Source organism: Cenococcum geophilum (assembly GCF_001692895.1).
Source record: "Cenococcum geophilum 1.58 unplaced genomic scaffold K441scaffold_16, whole genome shotgun sequence".
Taxonomy (NCBI): Eukaryota; Fungi; Ascomycota; class Dothideomycetes; order Gloniales; family Gloniaceae; genus Cenococcum; species Cenococcum geophilum.
Window position 1 is genome coordinate 426,930 of NW_027137574.1, and position 19,430 is coordinate 446,359.

At 48.6% G+C, this 19,430-nt stretch overlaps 7 protein-coding genes across 7 annotated transcripts; 3 read left to right on the top strand and 4 right to left on the bottom strand.

Annotated features, from left to right (window-relative positions):
* Nucleotides 1–615: 615 nt before the first annotated feature.
* On the top strand, nucleotides 616–1,053 carry K441DRAFT_468934 (uncharacterized protein; the record flags this gene model as incomplete). Its single annotated transcript, XM_067641844.1, has 3 exons — nucleotides 616–711; nucleotides 802–833; nucleotides 972–1,053. Coding segments are annotated over 3 exons (210 nt in total), but the record flags the coding sequence as incomplete, so codon positions are not given.
* A 337-nt stretch (nucleotides 1,054–1,390) lies between these two features.
* K441DRAFT_686412 (Mak10-domain-containing protein) lies at nucleotides 1,391–4,400 on the bottom strand (the record flags this gene model as incomplete). The annotated part of the gene is made up of 9 exons (XM_067651987.1): nucleotides 1,391–1,933; nucleotides 2,006–2,371; nucleotides 2,430–2,528; nucleotides 2,597–2,860; nucleotides 2,961–3,312; nucleotides 3,397–3,860; nucleotides 3,909–3,976; nucleotides 4,148–4,288; nucleotides 4,340–4,400. The coding sequence occupies 9 exons, from the start codon at nucleotides 4,398–4,400 to the stop codon at nucleotides 1,391–1,393; spliced, it is 2,358 nt and encodes a 785-aa protein (XP_067505017.1).
* A 310-nt stretch (nucleotides 4,401–4,710) lies between these two features.
* On the bottom strand, nucleotides 4,711–5,051 carry K441DRAFT_555084 (uncharacterized protein; the record flags this gene model as incomplete). Its single annotated transcript, XM_067643261.1, has 3 exons — nucleotides 4,711–4,797; nucleotides 4,856–4,970; nucleotides 5,020–5,051. The coding sequence occupies 3 exons, from the start codon at nucleotides 5,049–5,051 to the stop codon at nucleotides 4,711–4,713; spliced, it is 234 nt and encodes a 77-aa protein (XP_067505018.1).
* Nucleotides 5,052–5,233: 182 nt separating this feature from the next.
* Nucleotides 5,234–7,097, bottom strand: K441DRAFT_608860 (LuxS/MPP-like metallohydrolase). The gene is made up of 4 exons (XM_067645487.1): nucleotides 6,705–7,097; nucleotides 6,460–6,634; nucleotides 5,545–6,401; nucleotides 5,234–5,488 (listed from the first exon to the last, which is right to left on the bottom strand). The coding sequence occupies exons 1-4, from the start codon at nucleotides 6,960–6,962 to the stop codon at nucleotides 5,393–5,395; spliced, it is 1,386 nt and encodes a 461-aa protein (XP_067505019.1). The 5' UTR covers nucleotides 6,963–7,097; the 3' UTR covers nucleotides 5,234–5,392.
* A 368-nt stretch (nucleotides 7,098–7,465) lies between these two features.
* K441DRAFT_686414 (uncharacterized protein) lies at nucleotides 7,466–9,669 on the top strand (the record flags this gene model as incomplete). The annotated part of the gene is made up of 4 exons (XM_067651988.1): nucleotides 7,466–7,474; nucleotides 7,563–7,619; nucleotides 7,733–8,593; nucleotides 8,644–9,669. 4 exons carry the CDS (start codon nucleotides 7,466–7,468, stop codon nucleotides 9,667–9,669), a joined length of 1,953 nt encoding a protein of 650 aa, XP_067505020.1.
* Nucleotides 9,670–10,934: 1,265 nt separating this feature from the next.
* K441DRAFT_555858 (uncharacterized protein) lies at nucleotides 10,935–12,362 on the bottom strand (the record flags this gene model as incomplete). Its single annotated transcript, XM_067643300.1, has 4 exons — nucleotides 10,935–11,628; nucleotides 11,683–11,937; nucleotides 11,993–12,024; nucleotides 12,183–12,362. The coding sequence occupies 4 exons, from the start codon at nucleotides 12,360–12,362 to the stop codon at nucleotides 10,935–10,937; spliced, it is 1,161 nt and encodes a 386-aa protein (XP_067505021.1).
* Nucleotides 12,363–13,126: 764 nt separating this feature from the next.
* Nucleotides 13,127–15,888, top strand: K441DRAFT_634120 (eukaryotic translation initiation factor SUI1 family protein). The gene is made up of 4 exons (XM_067646398.1): nucleotides 13,127–13,343; nucleotides 13,396–13,699; nucleotides 13,761–14,324; nucleotides 14,375–15,888. Exons 1-4 carry the CDS (start codon nucleotides 13,323–13,325, stop codon nucleotides 15,439–15,441), a joined length of 1,956 nt encoding a protein of 651 aa, XP_067505022.1. The 5' UTR covers nucleotides 13,127–13,322; the 3' UTR covers nucleotides 15,442–15,888.
* The last annotated feature ends 3,542 nt before the right edge of the window (nucleotides 15,889–19,430 follow it).

A 19,430-nucleotide genomic window follows, 5' to 3' on the forward strand; every position in this document is an offset into this window, starting at 1 on the left:
AGGGCAAATACGGAAGTAATATATTAGTGACGTAGAGAATTATAGAAAATAATTATAGATTATAGATTATAGATTATATCCTAATAGTTAAAGACAATAGCAAGCTAAGGCTCTATATATTAAATTTTATACTAAAAGGTTCTACGGAACTATACTAAAATACCAAATTACCTGTCACGGGAGTCACCCGCGCACGTTTGTCCCGTAACACCTACGCACGTCCTACGACCACCCCTATTTCTTTGACCACGTTAACCTGACCTGTTCTGTTTCCTCATCCAAATGTCTTTATATCAACCACGCATAGTTACGCGTACGTAGCCTTCTTCAATTACTACCCCGTTTAGTACATTGTATTCCAGCTCGTGCCCACTTCTGTGACACTACATTTGGATCCCTTTTCAACATACCTAGCGGGCCTGTGGGCTACTGGTCGCGGAGCATGCCTTTTTACGCCTATGGGGTAGATGTCCACGGCTTGGCTACAGGCTCGGCCGTGGACATCCGCGAATGTCGACGGGGGTTGTATGTGTCACGTGCGGCTCAGCGACTGAGCGGGCGCTCAGCCGAGCGTGAACACCACAGGTTCCGCAACCCCTCCACAAGGCTACAGTAATGGCACCTTCTCAAAGCCTATACCCCCGATCAACACTCAAGCGCATAATTAAAGCGCACAGTGACCGTAGTCTAAGCAAAAATGTCGACATTATGGTACTATCCCCACTTCACAACAAGCCGATCACCTAAACTTGAAGAGTTTACCATACGAGACATGAATACAGAAGCTAACCACGATAACAGATCTTCCTAGACTACACACTATTTCTACAAGAGTACGCATCTGATTTCCTCATGACAAGCCGCCCTCACCCTTCCTTACCTTAAATCATATCCACCCGCCCAAAATCAATCCTTCCGCTTGAACGACAGTTGTGAAGGGTAGACAAAGATAGCTTACTATACGCAATTAGTCTCATGCGGGAAGCATCTATCCGTTCGAAACAAACTGGAGAGCGCGGTATATCAGCGAGATCGGTGAGGAGGGTTAGGGATGTAAGTATCCCCTTCGGACGTCATAATCCATCTCTAGGACAGAGGGGGTGAATAGATGCTAATAGAATACCATAGATGTCGTTGAGGAAGTTCAAGGGATGAACAAGAGGTCTACTAGAGGCTATTATGAGCTGAGGCGTTTGGCGTGCAATGTGTGATCTTAGACCAGTCTGATGAAGACCATAACCGGGGGACACTAGGGCAACATTTGGAGTTATGGGGGCTTTGACAAGGGAAAGCAGTACAAGACGCAATACGCTTTTGTACTCATTAAGCAATATATGATGCCCGGTCTTTTTCCTCTCCCATTATCCAAAAGACCGCGAAACCAATTGTCTCACAACTTCACAACCTTGGGCACAACCCACCACTCATGGTATCTCTTTCCCACTTTGTCTCCTCCCGCCTCCACAATCTCCACTCTCAACTTATTCTTCACGCCCTCTACGCCTCCTCCACCTTCCTTGCTGAATCCTTTGCAGATATCTTTCACGGTTGCTATCGCCACGCCAGTAGCGACGCAGCTTAGTAGATATCCTTGTACGCCCTCCTCCCAGCTTCCCTTTACCCCTTCAGCTCGCGCCGCCTTCGCGCCCAGCTTTTTCAACCTGGCAAATTCTTCCTTCGCACTTTTAACAGCTTGATCCATGTATTGCCAAATGACAGGATCAGAGAGTATTGTAGACAAGCTGGGTTTACGGTTTGGTTTATCGTAGGGTCCGTAAGGGTGAAGCTGCGCGGTGAGTTCGGCGAACGGGATGACTTCGGAGGGTGTAAGGGTTAGGAAGGGCTTCATTCGTAATTCATAGCGTAGGGATGGGTTGGAGAGAGGGCGCGGCGGTGTTGGCAAAAGGTTAAGGTAGGCGAGGTGGGCATAGAACTGCGGAAATCTTATTAAGCTCCGAAAATTTTCCCAGTGTACAAAAGAATGGAAGGGAATCTGACGACTTACACTGCTCAAGGCCTCTGCCAACTCCTTCGTCCCACTAGCCTCAGCTAATAAGCTTTCGATATATTCCTTCCCTTCTTTCACCCTTTCTGCTTTCTCTATGTCTGCCTTCTTACCCTTCTCCATCTTAGTCTGCCGCTGCTCGAAGAACTCTAGTAGCGTCATGAGTAATCTTTTCCGCGTCTCTGCAATCCTCGATAACCAGTAGTACATGCTAGGCAACTCATCTGGAAGATATATTTCTTGTTCAAAACCAAGCTGGACTACCCATTCGATCTGACGGAGCTTATGGTGGTAAACCCATGTTATTAGGGGATATTGCTGGATATCGCTTGCTAGAGCGTGAAGATCATCGTCAAGGACACCGGCCTAGTAAATGTTAATGAACTGGCAATGGGGCGTGAGATCAATGATGGAAGTGGCATACATCTGACTGTAGTTGGTCAAAAGCTAGTATACTGTGGCAGAGCATACGGCGCATTCGGCAGCGGTTTTGGCAGAGCGCTGTCCAGAGTTCATGATAGTTCTAAGACCAACATGCATCAGCTCCAATACGGAAAAATACCGTATAAATACGCCAGTGAGGCAGCTTACCTGAATAGCCCTATTGGTAAACTCATCAATGAGGGAGGCCATTTCTAGCCGCTTGTCCTTCGGCATCATAGGATTACGTGGTGCATCAATTGTCCAGTTTACAGGGTCGAGCACTTGATCTTCTGGAAAGACTAGCCCTCTCAAATCTTCCCGCAGAAGGTGCTCAAAGACTTCGTTGTTGCCTGAGAAAATGAAGTTCGAAAGATATGATCGAGCATACGCGAGAGGTTGCGGTTTTCGAGAAGCGAATGCCCACATGAATGACTATTTCGAAACCGAATCAGCAAGGGCTTCTCAAGAGGATTAAATATAGTACATATGGTGAAGGAGCCTTAAAACTATACGTCAAGTATTGCTAACTCACCTGATATTCCTGCGGACTCGGCTCCAGGTAAGTGTACCGCACGGCCTCCTCACAGTCTACACAAAGCTGTACCAACCTCTCCAATGCATCCTTGAACTCCAACTCAACAACAGGTCGTGGAGGCACAGTGCTAGCCAATCGCCGTTGAAGCTTGGTACTGAACGAGCCAGGCACAGGCCGGCCAAGGTTGTGTGTGGTCTCTATTACCGGAAGTGTACCGGACACTGGTGGCCAATACTTGTCCAGATAGCTCATGGAATAGTCTGGTGAAAGTGCTATGAGTAAGGCCTTCCTGAACTCCAAGCGGACCACCAAGGCAGATTTGAGCTCAGCACTTATACAGGATGCTTGTCTAAGAAACGTCAGCAGATGCTCATCAATCGCTCATTTGTATAAATATATATATCAACATTCCCATGCTTCTGGAGACACGTACTCTGTTTTTATGAACTTCATGGCTAGTTCAAGCTCATGCAAAATAAAGTCAAGAGGCACTTGCGTAAACAGCTGGCGATTATATGTATGTGTACAGAAGTCTTCTTCTTCGAAGTAATCTCTTGAAGTGATCTTGGTAATGACGAAGTCACAGCATTTGATGGTTGCCAGGCAGTAAGCTCGCAGAATATCGTGCATTGCTTCCGTTGCTACCTTTATGTCGCCACGGTAAAATTGAGCCTCTTCGAGGGATCGTGGGTCCGGCCATAGAAGTTTGTCAATATAAACGGAAGTAAACAAAGTTTGAGATAATGGATAACCCTGATGCCATGCCATTTCGTAGCATAACAGCTGATCCATAATTCCTATCACCTCTTCGGGTAGAAGAGGTTTGAGGGCATCATAGTCATCTTCGAGAGTCTCGCCGGGTTGCAAGAAGCCACTGTCCATTTTGGGGTCCATAATCTGCGAATTCAGTATCATTGAGAGTATGAGAGCTAGTGCAGGCCCTACCTCCAGAGCCCCGATGGACTCAAAAAGAGTAAAGTATTCATCTTTGACGAGCTGACCGATGTCCAAAGCTATAATCAATCAGATCACAAACAAACAAACAGTGGTCATGGAAATAGGCCCGCGTATCCGACAAATAACTTGAGATATGAAGGACCGCGAAAAACCGTTTTAGGAAGATTGCAGGAAAACGCTCAGAATCTTGAAGCATATTGAGGAAAAGCCCAGGCTATTTAAATTACCTGAAGAAGCCTGGGTGAACTTTTCAGTGATATCCCAGGCTTTGACATCCCTGTTAACTGTCGGTTTCGGGACCGCTCTTAGCGGTAACTGACACGACACTGCGGATTTAGGCTGATCATTATCGTCGTCGTTCGGAAAATCTTCAAGCTTTTCAGCGTGGCATGAGAAATATGCGCTCCGGAGATACTCACCAGAGATAGCGTTCAATTCTATTTTATTGGAAGGGTCACCGAGCCGAGAGGGGTCTGCCATAGCTGAGTATTAGAAACGAACGGTTTGGGGATTTGTACGACAGCCGAAATCTCACACCCTTATCGGGATCTTGTCGATCATGGTAGAACACATGCATGGTATCATTTCAACGTTCAAATAAGTTAAAGCTTGGTGTTGTTGGGACGAAGAGAAGAATCAGGCAAAAGCATTCGCTTGCATTAGGCTTTGTCGCTGGCCTGAAAGATTGATACAGAATGTACAGAATCACGCTTCCCAGCTCAGCCCACAAAATTGCCCAGAGCTACCCTTCCCGAATTCATCACTGCCCCAACTGCCCATCGTGATACACTTATGAGGATTGGCCTTGTCCTGCATGCTCCGCCATTGCTGCCTCGTTCGCGCTAGCCAGACTCTTGTTCTCGCCTTGCTTGCCGTTCTACTCAGATCCGTTAGCTCTAATTCCGATTCAATTGCCTCTAGACATTAAAACTAACCTCCCACTTGGCGAACCTAAGATCCATCTCTCCTCGGCGCTCAGCTTGAAGTCGTTTTTCTTCTTTGAGGGACCGGCGGACGGCGCGAGATGCGACCGCAAGGTAGCGGTTGTAACTAGCCATTGTCAGTCAGTGATCGGATACAAAAGGACAGGATTGCATACGTAAGACCCGCCGCTTTCCAAGCGAAGGTCATTGTGATGGTAGAGGTATTGGTCGTAGAGAAATCTTTCGGGCAGCGTTTTGAAGGTGATCCAGCTTTGAACTGCTCCCACCGAGACATCGAATGAACCTGGCACGTGATCTGACTCAGGCCGAACGCCCGAGATATCCTCCAGAAAATAGCAACTCAAGGTCCTGGTACCTGCAAAACTGACTGGACGCTGCATATAATTTATTGATTTTATTGATGTAATAAATTTGGAGTTATAATTCTCAAGTACAGTTCTCTAGTTGTGCACTAATCACAAAATAATGATACACTTCACAACAGCAAACGGACTACCCGGCCTTTTGCCTTCTCTCTTACCTCTCTATTTACACTTTGAGACCAAGGTCCTCTGCATACGGTAGCACGAATAAGTCACCAACTGCCGACACCGACGCCCTGCTCTCAAGCAATGATTTGGCAGCCTAGGAACATATACATATTAGTAAAAGTAAATTTGTGGGGATATGGATGGACTTACCGCCTTAACCTGCCCGTCCGTGACGCCACCAATCGCTTTCCCCGTCTCATCTAGCTGGTATGCCTTGCTTCCGTGGACCAGACCAGATCCTGTGAGCTCAAGGCCGGCCTGAATGTTTTGGCCAAACTCAAGCTCCTTGAATTTTGCCGCAGCTTTCGCCTTCACAATGTCCTCCTTACTAATTTGACCACCTGCAATGTTATGGATTATCTTGACGGCATCCATAGCCGTCTTAGCAACATTTTGGGCAGAGCCGTCAATGACGACATAAAGCAACCCAGCATCAGAGTAAAGGGCACTCTTAGTCTCAACGCTCGTACCAGGTCCAGCAGCTACCTTGGCAAGGAGTGAGAAGCCGGGAGACCACTTAATGTTTGACCGTCCGCCAAGGAGGGAGGCGAGAACGGCAATTTCTGGCTTGTGGAAACCTCCAGTTACGGAACTTGAACCAGGAAAGGCTAGCACCATGGAATTTCCTGAGTCATGCGCAATTCGCTCCTCACCACCGTGATACTTGGTCTGCTTGTCGCGTACAGCCTCGAGAAGATTCTCTGGTGCCTGAGCCGGGACATTCTCGAAAAACTCGTTGACCCACTTTGACAGCTCAGAGTGTTCCGCCCCATTGGCAACTATAGCAAAGTTGGGCTTCGCATACGCAAACTTGGAGAAATACTCAATATAATCGGTGTCGAGGTATGTTTTGTACGGTGTGGACGATGCGGGGCTCACGGGCGAGCCAAGTCCGCGGTGGAAAGCAAGGCCATGGGCGGAACTAATGGCCATCTCTTTCGTGCTGGCGAGGAACTTCTTGTGAGCCGTTTGGATGAGAGGAAGAACCTCCTCGTGGAAAATATGGTCTATTGTAGTGTTACTCCCAATTTCCTCAAAGCTGGCTTTAACCTCCTAGATACGTACGAGCATATTTTGCTTGAGCTGCTACTTCACTGAGGAGCTCGACGAAGTACGGCAGATCATCTCGAAGGAATTTTGCTCCAATGACCAGGTTCTCGCGGGTGTGGTATGAAGTGAGCTCCGCACCGAGGAGCTCAGATTCCCGAACAATACGCAAAGCGGACCGTCTTTCAGTTCCCTGTTAAACATTCATAAGTTAGCACAGCTTCTACAAAGGGTATTTTGTGTTGCAGTGGGATCTCCCATACTCTGAATGCGAATTTCTCCAATCCTTCTGTTAGCCCAGGGAGAAGTTGGTATCTCGTTCCAGCTCTCGATACTAATGCCAGAGTGGTAGTCGGACCGGACAGATCCCTGCTCGCGAATTTGACTCCTTTGGCATCGTCGATTTGATACTGGAATGATCCCGAAGCTGGAGCAGCCAATCCTCGGCGCTGCACAGGCTGGGCGCATTGGCGTCTGAAAGCACGCTGTGCGCCCCGGCAGACAGATGAGCGAGAGAGCATCTTGGGGAGGGCGCCGTACTTGAGGGCAAGGAGGTGCTGAGGGCGGGCAATTGATGGTTGTTGTGCTGGTGAAAGGTTGGCCGGGTCACCTTTGGTCTGAAGTTCTGAGGCCTTGGCGAGCTGGCTTGTTTTCGGGTGACTCGGAGGCATCTACATTGTTCACAAGACTCAACTTTGAAGCGATTGCAGATTCTTATATAACACACATCTACATTTCTTTAAGCATTGATTGGGAGGTTTCGTAAACAATCACTTTCACGGGATTTTTTTTTTTTTTCTTTTAAAAATACTCGGTTTTTGGTGCTAAATATTTCTTAGGAAGAGGCTTCGCTTGTCTTAGACTCTGGGCAAACTAACGAGGACTGCTGACTCCCGCCTCAAAAGCTTGACCCACAAGCCTTCAACTCATTCACTTCTTAACTGCATCTGCTACTCACATCCATGTCTCCATACCGGTAGCCTATGCGCCTTTCTAGAGAAGCGCCGATATCTCTAGAAACACCATGTCCCAGGTAAATTCAAGTTGACGCGCCAGGGAACCATCATTTCCATCGCGATCTATGGAAAGTGGGATGAATGAAGACTGATTGGTCGCCATAGTATCTCGCAGAACTCTGCACCCTTTTAATAGACGACCTGTACGGTGAACTATCTTCTGTAGGTCGCCCACCGTATCTTTTTTCCGTGGAACATACTTGCCATATTCTTTTCTACATTCCTCAGCTATGCGACATATTACATAGTAGCTCAATAGCTGACTTCCACTCCAGCAAGTCTTCTCAACCATAGCGCGCCTCGGACGGCAACCACTGGCTGGCCTAGTACGCCATTCGAATCTATCCGCACGACATCTTAAACATGGTCTTGTGGTCCTTATCCAACAACATTTAGCGCTTCACTACACTTCTGAGATTGACGGAATCACCTACTACGAAGCAAACTGGCAGCATGCCTACGATCTGGTCCGCTCTGGGAAAATAATTAAATTTGTGGAAGATAGATTTGGGGAAAAGGCCGGAGGCATCATATCGAACCTACTGCTCCTTGGGCATACCAAGGTCAGTGACCTGTCAGACGCATACGGAGTCACCAACAAGAAAGCAAATTCGGATGCAGAATTAAAACATGTTAACGGGAACGGGATTTCTAATGGCAATGGTCTCACAAATGGCGATGCGTTCACAAACGAAGATGGGCTCGCGAATGGGGTGGATGAGGCTCATGATGTGTCCAAAACGGAGAGCCACATTGATTCGCGCGGGCAGCTCCATTCAATTCTACATCAGCTTCTGCACTCAGGATGGATAGTGCCGGTTCAAGAATTGCACTTTTGGCCTTCAGCAGAGCATCACAACGAGGCCGAAGTGTTCGTGATTAGCACTCATTTTGAGGGCAAAGTCCCCAAGGGTCCGAAGAAGGCCCCAGACTTTGCCCGACTACTCAAAGAACGGAAACGCAAAAATCGGGACGAGTCCTTGGAGATCCCACAAATGAATGGGATCGCTGGTTCTAAGCGTTATGGGCCATCCGCCGTACAACCCGGTAAACGAGTAAAGCTCAATGATGCAGGCTCTGCTAGAACAAACGGCTACCCGGACTCAGACCACCTACAGAACGACGTTTGGCTTAATGTATGGTGCTTAATGCTCCTCGGATCCACATTGACTGACACTTGTAATAGGGTGACCTTGTAGTCCGTATCAATCATGAAAAATGCAACGTCGCTTTTCGTACAGAACAGCTCACTCGCCTGGCGGCACGCTACATCGGCGAAACTACATCGAAGGTTTACGAAACATTATTACGACTCTTAGAGGAGCAAACTCCAAGATGTTACGATGAATTTGCAGAGGAAGCAGGAGATGACCCGGACACCATTGATAAATTGCCTATGGTTACAGCGCAAGCCGCAGCTGAAGCTATTGATCCCAATATTGACCTTACCGACGGGCTTCAGGAAGACAGTGGATATGCTAATGGGGTCAACGGAAACACGAATGACGAAAACGATGAAAGCGACCAAGGCTTGAACGGTCACAGTGTCGACGACGTGAATAAGCGGAGACGCTTGGTGGACCAGCACATCCGACTACTTTCTGAAGATCCTCGTCACTTTACTCACTGGGTGAGCTCGCGTGGCATGAGTCAATGGAAGGTTGACTTCCCACGTTTGGCGCGAATACTGATTCAGACCGAAATCGAGGATACAGTCACAGCGCGGCATGAAAGGATGGGCACACGCCTCGTCCGAATCCTTCATAACAAGGGCAAACTGGATGAGAAGCAGGTGTCCAATTTCAGCATGACCCCGCCGAAAACTATTCGTTCTACCCTTACCGGAATGCAAGAAGCCGGCTTTGTAGAAACTCAAGAAGTACCAAAGGATACAAGTCGGCAACCGAGCCGAACTATGTACTTATGGTTCTACGATCAGCAACGCTGCCGCCAGCTTCTGCTCACGGATACATATAAAGCCATGGCTCGGATACTTCAAAGGATCAAAGTAGAGCGCGCGAAGGTCCAGACAGTCATTGACAAAGCCGAACGCACCGATGTTGTGGGACACGAGGAGCAATATCTATCAAAAATGGAACGACAGGCTCTCCGAGATTGGTCTCAAACTGAGGAAAAGCTGCTGATCCAGCTTGGGAGGCAAGACAACCTTGTGGCCACTCTTAGAGATTTCATAGGCCCTCTAAACTCCTAGATGGTGGTTAAGTCACTTTTTGATCTCCTTTATACCTACTTCGGCAAGCTTTTTTACCGCACAGCGTCCTTCTCAGTAGCCCGTCTTCATCTCGCGGACTACAGCTCTACATATCCCGGCGCTATCATGTCACCAATACCCTTTGATTTCATGTTTGCATTGCGACTGGCGCATATCTGACATGCATTTTTGGGGCATAAAAAGGGTTTTTCTTCACAATGTCTCTTACTTTGCTGCGGGTTGTGATGGCAGACAAGTACAAGGGGCTTACTTTCTGCACCACAATCTGTAAAGGTTATCAATCTCAGTTGAATTGATATTACGCTCAGGGCTCCTATACAGACATCGAACATTAATCGTATAAATCTACAATAAAAGCTATAGCTCGTTGAGACTTGAAAGAAGGTTTCATTCATATGACTACTTTTGGCCGAGGCCTGGGCATTTTTCCTCCTGACCTCGCTTCACCAGTTCCCCGCAACTAACCTCCGTAACATGCCCATCGACCCCTCAAACCACGACCGAGCGCGTGCGAGTCAGCAGCACGAGGCCGTATATAGTTTCATTAATGAAACTCGAACCCCCACGTCACCAACCTTCACTGCCACCGCTGCTGCCGATCGGCTGGATCGATAATTGTTGCACTTAACCTCACTAACTAGTCCAAGTTTCCAATGGCTGTAATGAACTTTCTCTTCCGCCAAGCCCCGTTAAATACTTGAAAGGCCTTGACGCGTTCATTGAGACGAAAATTAAGCCGCTACAAGATAGAGACGGTAATAATCGCTTCTTCAGCTACCGACGCGAACACGCCCACACCGACTGGGACAATGGCGGACCCCTCATCAGCACTACTTTTTAAAGTTTCTGCCGAGTCATGGCTGGTTTTAATCAGGCCGTGGGATCCCAAAAGTCAGCCATGCTGCGTCGCTCCGCAACTCTTAGTAGGCAGCTCTGGTACCATTCCTTCGGCTCGACCAACCCGTTTCTAGAATGTGGTGGGCGGGAGCAGACGCTGATCCAGCTTGCGGGAGGCTGGGGTAGCGGAACGTCATCTGCACCTGATTTTCTCATGGGCTGCTTATGTGTAGCCATCGCATTCAGCGATGCACTTGAGATAGGGCTATTTGATACCTGGATAGGCAACTGCTCTCGGGGGGTTGAGGGCTCAGGTGGCGTCTCAAGGCCTCAGCTCTGTGCAAGGCTTGTGGTCGCGACATTCAGCTTGTAGGTTTTAGAGAATTCTTATTCGTAAAGTTTTATGCTTAGGGAGATCGCAACGGTTGGGGACGGTTTCTTGTGGGCGATTCATTCGACACCTCTCTCACAGCGCGCGCGTAATCACTCTCCTGCGCCAAGTGTTCGACATCCTGCGGCCGCATACAACTCCGAGGCGAACCTGGCATAGCCGAAGGGACCATATCCTCTGCACTCATCTTTTTACTGGTGCTGTTGCGGCCTTGGTTCGGGACTATCGACTCGACGTGATTCGCACCGTCCTTCATTCCAGGCCAACGGGGCTGGATGTAATCGCCGTCCGGACTTGGCATCGCGGCCATACCGTCCGGTGCCCGCGCTTCCTCCCGCGCACCCTCCAGTTCACCGTGACCCCTGGCGTGGCGGCCTGAGTTGTCGACGGAGAAACTGCCCATACGGCTGATCCTGAACGCCCTCAGGCGGTCCAGTGCCGTCTTGAAGTCATCCAGCACAACGGAATCGGTAAGGCATTTGAAGACAAAGCTGAGTTTCCAGAACGGATTTATCCCGATCGGTAAAATAGACTTGAAAGCGTCGGTGACCGAGCAGACGTCCAGAATAATGAATGCAATGCTCAGAATCATGGCGCCCATCATGATACCAAATCGGGGTGATATACGTATGATGTCTATGATCCGGAGATCGTAGCGTACTTTGATGTTGTAGAAAAGGGAGACTGTGGTTAATATCCACCAGGGATCCCTTTGGGGAGTCAGCTTTTAGATACCAATGGAACCATTTTAGCGGTCAACTTACCGGCACAAGGCTTCCCATGGCCGAGTGCGTAGAAATATGTTGTTGATGTTGTGATAGTAGGTAAAATTGGCGTATATCTCAACGACCCAATACGGCTGCACAAGAATAACCGTTCCAATGAAGAGGAGGCTTGGCACTCTTGACAGAAACGGCTTAATCTTCATCCAGGCAATCACATTGTGTAGCGACCAAGAAATATTAAGGAATATGGCGCTGACTGACAGCCACCACGCGTAAATAGGGTTATGAAAGAATCTGGGGCCAAAACAAGTCAGAATAGATCAAATTGGGGCAGGGGGGATTAGGTCACATCCAAAAACCGTGCCAGATCCCAAGGAGAAGCTGAGAATTAAAAGTCAGTTGTAAAATTCGGAAGGCTATGCGGCAAGTGATTATGGTTCAAGGATCGCACGTACCTCGAGAAGAATCAACTGTGACAAGACAATGTTAGTTGCGCTTGCATAGGATTTGCGAAATTGCGCATGTACCTGGAGACTTACCTTATGAAGAACCGCACCTTTGCGCATATTGGCCATTGTAATACAGGACATGATGATGAGAGATCCAACCATATAACCTTGCGCCCATGCTTCCAGAACAAGGCCATCTGGATTGGTAGGCCTTTCCACGAGACGCTTCTCGAGGGAGAATCGCTCGAAGGATGGCGCAAGTGGACTCATGATGGCTAAGGCGTAAGTATTAGAAAGCACAATGGTGTCAAGAGGTGAGCATTGTTGCTCTGGAAGGAGGGCAAAGCATGACGAGAAACTTCTGAGGGATCGAGAAGCGGTAGCTGCCCAACTTAAGGGCTTTTAGGAAGCACATACTGCAAGCAGACTTGGGGAAGGAGTGGGGAGGTCTGGGAGAAACCATGTTGCTCCTCTGCCTTGAACCTGAGCCGTTTTCTCCGCATTACGAAGGTAGAGGATGGCGAACCCTGATCCCGCGTTTTAGGCGCTGTGGCCTCTTAGAGGTCTGTGACAGCCGCCACTATTCCTTTTGTAGGGCATCGCCGTCTCATCTTCCATGTGGCGTTTAGAAACACCTGCAGCATCCAGGGCTAGACGCTTGCGTTCTCGCGCCAACCAATTGAGAAAATTAGCGTTGGCACCAATCCTCGACCACCGTCGGTCCTTTGTCGGCGCATGTGAAGAATTTTGGCAAAATTTCATTTAACTTATCTAGTTAACTCCATCCCGGATGCCAGTATCTACTCGGCTAGCAGGGTTCTAGATGCATAGAGCCACGAGGTCTGTTGCGATAATGCTTGCGTGACGGTGAGGCACAGCGAGGGACGGGCGAGGGACCGTGAGGGACTTTCACACACCGCCTGGGGCGCGTTTCGATTGATTTCTAGCGCTTCGCCATTCCTCTTCCGGTGAATGGCCCGCAGTGACAAGAGTCACGGTTTTCGCAACAAAGTTCGACGGTTTGCTGCCTCGGCACTATACCTTGTTCCTGGGCAGCCTGGGCACGGGACAGCTGCTTCCCCGACCTTTCCTTCTCTTAGCCGCGCCACTGGGTCGAGTGCCCCTCATTCGAAAGCTCCAGCCCCACGCGCGTCACAGTCATCGGCCTCACCACCGAAACCGGTGAACTACCAAACCAAGCCTCCAGCCAACACCACCGACCTTCCCATCATGTTCAAGAAGAAGCCTAACGTATGTCGAACTTCAATCTCCTGCCGTCCTGTTGCTAACCTTTTATGTGCAGATCAAATCTCTTGCACCCCTAAAATCCTCCGACCGCCGCAGGACTGCGGACCAGATCATCTCAGATCTTGGCATCGAGGTTCCAGTAAACCATGGTGCAGATCCGGAAGATAAGGCAGCTGCCACAGCTCCCCTCACAGCTTTGAGAAAATCCCTGCTGCCCGAAAATGCGTTATCCGCTCGGTTCACAACAACATCCGGCCCAGACCTCAAACAGGTATCGGGAACGGTGTATGCGGGTAGCCATGACGGGGAGGAGCAGCGGATACTGTGGGTCAAAGCCGAGGATAAAATGTATCCCACAGGTCTGTTGCCGAAGCCATGCCCTAAATATCAAGAACGTAGCTAATTCGACGTGCAAAATAGTATACACTCTGTGGCACAATCCTGGCATCCTTCCACTGCTATACACCCCTCTGGCTGTAGTGGAAAAGCTTCGAGGCGGCGCAGACCTGATGACTCCTGGTCTTCAGAGAGGACCACCTTTTCCAGCAAAGGCTAAGAAAGGCGCAATTGTTGCCATAGCAAGCTTGGAATCACCAACAATACCAATGGCCGTTGGAACATGCGAGATAGATGTTAGTGCGTTGGGGGATGTACGAGGTGCAAAAGGCCACGCTGTGCAAACCTTCCACTGGGCAGGTGATGAGATATGGTCCTGGAGTACTTCGGGGAAGCCTGGTGGTGATCCTCCAGAATATTTGGAGGGTTGGGATGATGAGCGGAAACAAGAAGATGACAGCCTTGCAGAGCAAGTAGACAATTTGAAGCTCGGGGGTGCGGATCAAGAAGAGGGTGGAGTGTCCCTGGGCACTGATGACATAGCTGAACGGTCCCAAGCTGAAAAGTCGCAAGGTTTGGAAGGAGAAGATGCGCCTTCTAAGAAAGATTTTATCGACGAAGTGGAGGATAGGGAACTAAATACAAAGGGTGCGGTGTTCTTCCTGAATTCGAGATGCCGCAGCTAATAATATCTACAGAAATTGACGACGCTTTCAAAAATGCGTTCCTGTATGGTGTGCGGTATCACATGAACTCAAATAGAGACCAACCAAACTTTGGTCTTGATTTCCCTCTATCCCAATCTGCGGTTATGTCCACTCTTGTGCAGCCTTTCTTACCCACTTACACACCCGCTCGAACTGCATCCCTTCAGATTAAGAAGTCCAGTTGGAAGAACATCAAGAAATTTATCAAATACCTAGACAAGCAGCATATTGTTAAATCCAAGGACCGGGATGGAAACGAAGTAGTAATACTCGATGTCGACTTCAATGACGAACAAATCGAAAACTTCACACCTTACCGGCTTCCCAAAAAGGACACGCCTTCTACAACTTCAGCTCCTAATGCCAAACCTTCTGCACCTCTAGATGCCGCCGACTCCTCAATTGGGCAAAAAATCAAAATACTCTCCGTTCTTCGGCCTAAAGAAAAGCTCGCCCCTCTCTTCGAAGCATCCCAGGCCGATCCCCGGGGCTTCTATACTACCGCTGAGCTTCGGCCGATTCTCACAACCTACATCGAAGCCGAAAACCTAATACCTCCCAAAAACAAGCGTCTCGTAAACATCAACCCTCTCCTTGCTAACACTCTCTTTGGTTCCTCGGCCCTGGATTCCCAAGCCCTCTCTGCCGGCGCTATCCCCCGTGACGCCCTTACCGAACGCCTGATTTCCTCTTGCTCTCCCTTCTACGTCATTCTACGCAACGACGCCAACGTCTCCGACGCAAAACTAAAAGCTGGAGCACCGCCGAAGATCCAGATCCTGCTCGAAACACGCAGCGGGAACAAAACGGTCACGAAAATCAGCGGGGTGGAGCCTTACTCCATCATGCCGCAGCCCCTGGCGGATGAGCTGAGGAAGGCGTGCGCAAGCAGCACTAGTGTGGAGAAGTTGGTTGGCAGTAGCCCGAAGAATCCGGTCATGGAAGTCATGGTGCAAGGGCCGCAGAAGGATGCGGTGTTGAAGGCATTGGAGAAAAGGGGCGTGCAGAAGGCGTGGGTGGAAATTGTTGATAAGACCAAGGGGAAGAAGAGGGGCTAGATTTTGAGACGAAGATTCTGTGGAAAAGTTATATTCAGGTATTTTTTTTAGGTAGGATTGAAAGCTACGGCTAAATGTATTGGCTTGGCTAGGGTAGATAGATATGAGAGCATCGGTATACCTATCAATAAGTACGTAAGAATAGCAGAGTTAAGGTGTCCGAGAGATATGTAATGGGCAAGGCAGTAAGCTGTATTAATAATGCAAGCAGGGGAAAGAAAGGACTCGTACCGAAATTCGGCGTCATCACTTTTTCAAAGCCTGCCCAGCAAGAAGTAGATGGGAATAGGGTATTATTGACTGTACAACCCGCTTAAGAAATATGCAGCCGCATTAGGGAAATGCTGTTGTGCAGGCTTTCCCTGACGGAACTGCAGAAGCTGTGAAGTCTGACCCAGAAACCGCAAACGAATGCATCGAGCCAACTGGATTGGCTGACGAATGTAGTGTCAAAAGAAATCTACTACGCAAACTGTGCCTCCCACCTCCAAAATCCTTACATCCATGGTATCATCATAAGGCCTGCCCACAACGCCGCGTTCATCATCCGTCTCTCGCCCTAATAGTAGTTTGGAATCTAGACAGGGCAACTCTATAGAATTAATCGTCAGCAATGCTTTAATAAGAATGTAGCATTATAAGGTAAATAAGCACTCACGGAACCACAAGAGTCGCAAGTCTTGCTGGCGCCATCAGTGCTAGCGCCACAATTTGGACAGCTGGAGCCATGGTTGTTGACGGGGACTGAGATTGGGCCGGCCATAGTTAATTCGTTTAGTGTATACAAAGAAGGGTTACTCCTATTGATATTCGGTATTGTGCAGGGGAGCGAAGAAGTTGGTGGTTGTTAGGTTGAAGGCTACAATATTTGAAAGGTAGAAAGGCCTGGGACTTAGATAAGGGATGGTGGGGCTGGCAGGCGGTGGCAGCTGACCCGGGGCGGTGGGGGTGGGGCGGTGGGGGTGGATCCTTTTATAATATATGAGCTGCGTCAACGAGCGAAAACTACTTATGAAGTTTCGAGTTTTCGGGCGTCGCGCTGCACGCTCCGCGTCTAAAAACGCTGGAGATTATAGAGAAGCTATGAATAATAATGGCTAAGCACAGGGGGTACTGAAAAGGTCGCGTTATTATACAATGTTAAGCTTAGTACGTGCACTTGGCTAATAAGGCTATGAGCGGATTAAATAGAGCAATATGAAAAAGAAATAAAATTACAAAAAAAAAATTTAATAACCAAAAAGATATATTATGAAATAGTGTTACAACACCAAGACCGAGACTCTGCACGAGGCTTTGCCAAGCCCCTATCTCCTATATAGCCACCTCATTCCTCATCTTTCCTCCCCCACGTCAAGTCTAGTATGTAGAACGTAGTTCTATCCCGCAGTAGGGGGCCCTGGGTTCTAACAAAGGTAGTGCAATTTTACGCGGATGCCGCTCGGCGGAGGACTAATTTGACAATGCACTGGGGCTAAAAAACTAGTCTGCGCATCAATAATCTGATATCCTTGCCTTTTCACACTTTTCGGGCCTAGAGCTGGTTTTGTTTAGCTAATTGTTTGAGCCAAGAACCATAATTTCATATTTTAGATGATATTTATTGTAAAATTATACACTTTCAAAATTTCGAAGATTTGCAAAAGCGTTGGTGGTTTAGTGGTAAAATCCATCGTTGCATCTAAGTTTCGATGGGCCCCGGGTTATTCCCGGCCGACGCATTTTTTGCTCAAGTTGATGCTGTGGTGGTCATTCCTTTTTGAAAAATTTGCTCCTGAGGCTGGAGTTTCAAGATTCCAAACCCCTGCTATTGTTTGCAATGTTTGACTGCCTAGTAGGCACAGCCTGATTCCAATGAGCCTGATTCATCTCTATTATGCTCCGTAGTTATAATTAATTTACTTCTTGGACACTTCTGTCAAAGCAAGATTATGCTAGGTAGTCATTTTTCTCTCTCTTTCTGGAAAGTAAACACAATTCTCAAGTATGCTCTGCTCGGTCTATGAATTCAAATACCAACGCTAGACTGCAGGTTCAGGGTAGAAACAGGAGTTACTGCACCGTTACGCGTAACCTAGACAGGGAGCCTAGTCAGGGGTCCGGCTAATAACGCGTATATAACACGTCTCTGCCTCCTCTACATACCTCTTCTTCTCCTCAGTTTAGTATCTTTGTAATACAGCATTCGTTCAAGCTTCACCTTGGAGGCATTTGTTCGAGCCGTCACAAATGGCTTCCCATGGCGTTTGACTATATGCTAGTCTTTCTTATCTACTGCTATGATTTTTTACTAATTATTAAATAACTTTGTCTCCTTAGAATATCTATAAAAGCTACGGTTATTATAATATTTTAGCTTAAAAATGGTAATTTTTGCCCACGAAAGCCAAAAATTCTAAACGGCGTCCCAGCCACCGACGTGCGTTGATCAAAACTAGTATAGCTCCGTAGGTGGTCTGGGCACGAGATAATTCCAGCTTGCTGGCTTGCTTATTACCAACCCTGCTCATATTCACACCCATAACTTTTCCCACAGATTACCACACTTACAACGCTCCGGACCTCAACCCCGCAAACGCGCTAACCATCGCCGGCGTGATATGCATAGCCTGTGGCGCTGCAGCAGTCATCGGAAACAGAAAAATATACCTAACCATCAGGACACCTGGATCCTTAATCACATGGATTCCTCCCGTCACAGGGTTACCATTTCCCACGAGCTCGCAGCCCAGTAAAAGCCTCATATTGTGGAACGTGCTTGCAGGCCAACTAGCGATGGCCGGAGAGTAAGAGAAAGACGTCAATGGCTCCGTGGCCGTGTATATTCCGTTTCCATGCGCGGCTCCGGTGCGTTGGAGGGACGTCCCGCTGCAGATGCGCAGACCTTGGCATAGAATCGCGGGCAAGCGGTCGATTGACGTACCATGGAAGAGCACGCTTGTGTTTTGCCGGCCGACCTTAGATGTGAACGCGGCTTCTTGTTCTGGTGCGGCGTTCGTGAGGACGAATTGCCGAGCCCCTGGCAGGCCAGGAATGTGCAGTATGCCAGATGTAGAGGCTAGAAAGCCGCGGTAGCTGCTACAAGCCCAGTTGACGAGCTGGGCTGCAGTCGGGCCAGCGTTTTCAAGAGCGACGGATATATCATCCATCGTTTGGAGGACAGATATCGCGGGCAAATTGTTGAGTGCTTGGACGATTGTCGGTGTACTTCTGATGGGACACCCCGGGAGTAAGTCAAGCCTGTTAGCTTGAGCAGCTGCGAAAATGCCTGTTAGCAGTAGATCTACAACACCAGGGTCGGTTCGGATTTCAGTCAGTCGAACGTCGAGAGCGACACGATTCCAGATCTTGCTACAGGCTGCATTATGGCAGACTGTCGGACGCTGTAGACTGGCTCCTCGACTTCCATGCTTTGCGCCGCAGACTAGACAGCTATGGGCTAAGTCATTAATTCTTGCAGTAACGAATTTGTGAACATCGTTGAGAGACGTAAATCCTTTTCGGAGATGTCTCGAAACAATGCGAGATAATTGCCATGTGATACGGCTGCCCCGTNCATGGCAATGAGGGACATCTGGCTCGCCGGAATCTTTGAATACAGGCCAATAGTAATGTTCCTCGCCACCGCTTGGCGCGTTCGGCTCGTTGTCAAGATGAATGCAGAATGCAGGAGGCATCTCGCCTTGAGACGTATAGTCACTGATGACGAGGCGCATAAGAACTGTCTGGGCAGTGCCAGTGCCCATAGCAGTTCGTTGCAGGCCCGTTAGGTGCCTCAATGGGAAGCTCATTTCCACTTCCTCCTCACTGTATTTCTCAATTAAGTCACTAAGTTCTGGTGGCAAGCTGTCAAGCTCTTCATCAAGTGGCGAGTATGAATCTTGAATGCCGAGGCTCGCCATTAAAGCAGATGTGCCTTTAGGATCTTTACTCTTCAAAGCCATCCGTAAACTCTCTAGACGCCGTGCTTCCGCAAGAATATCGCGAGC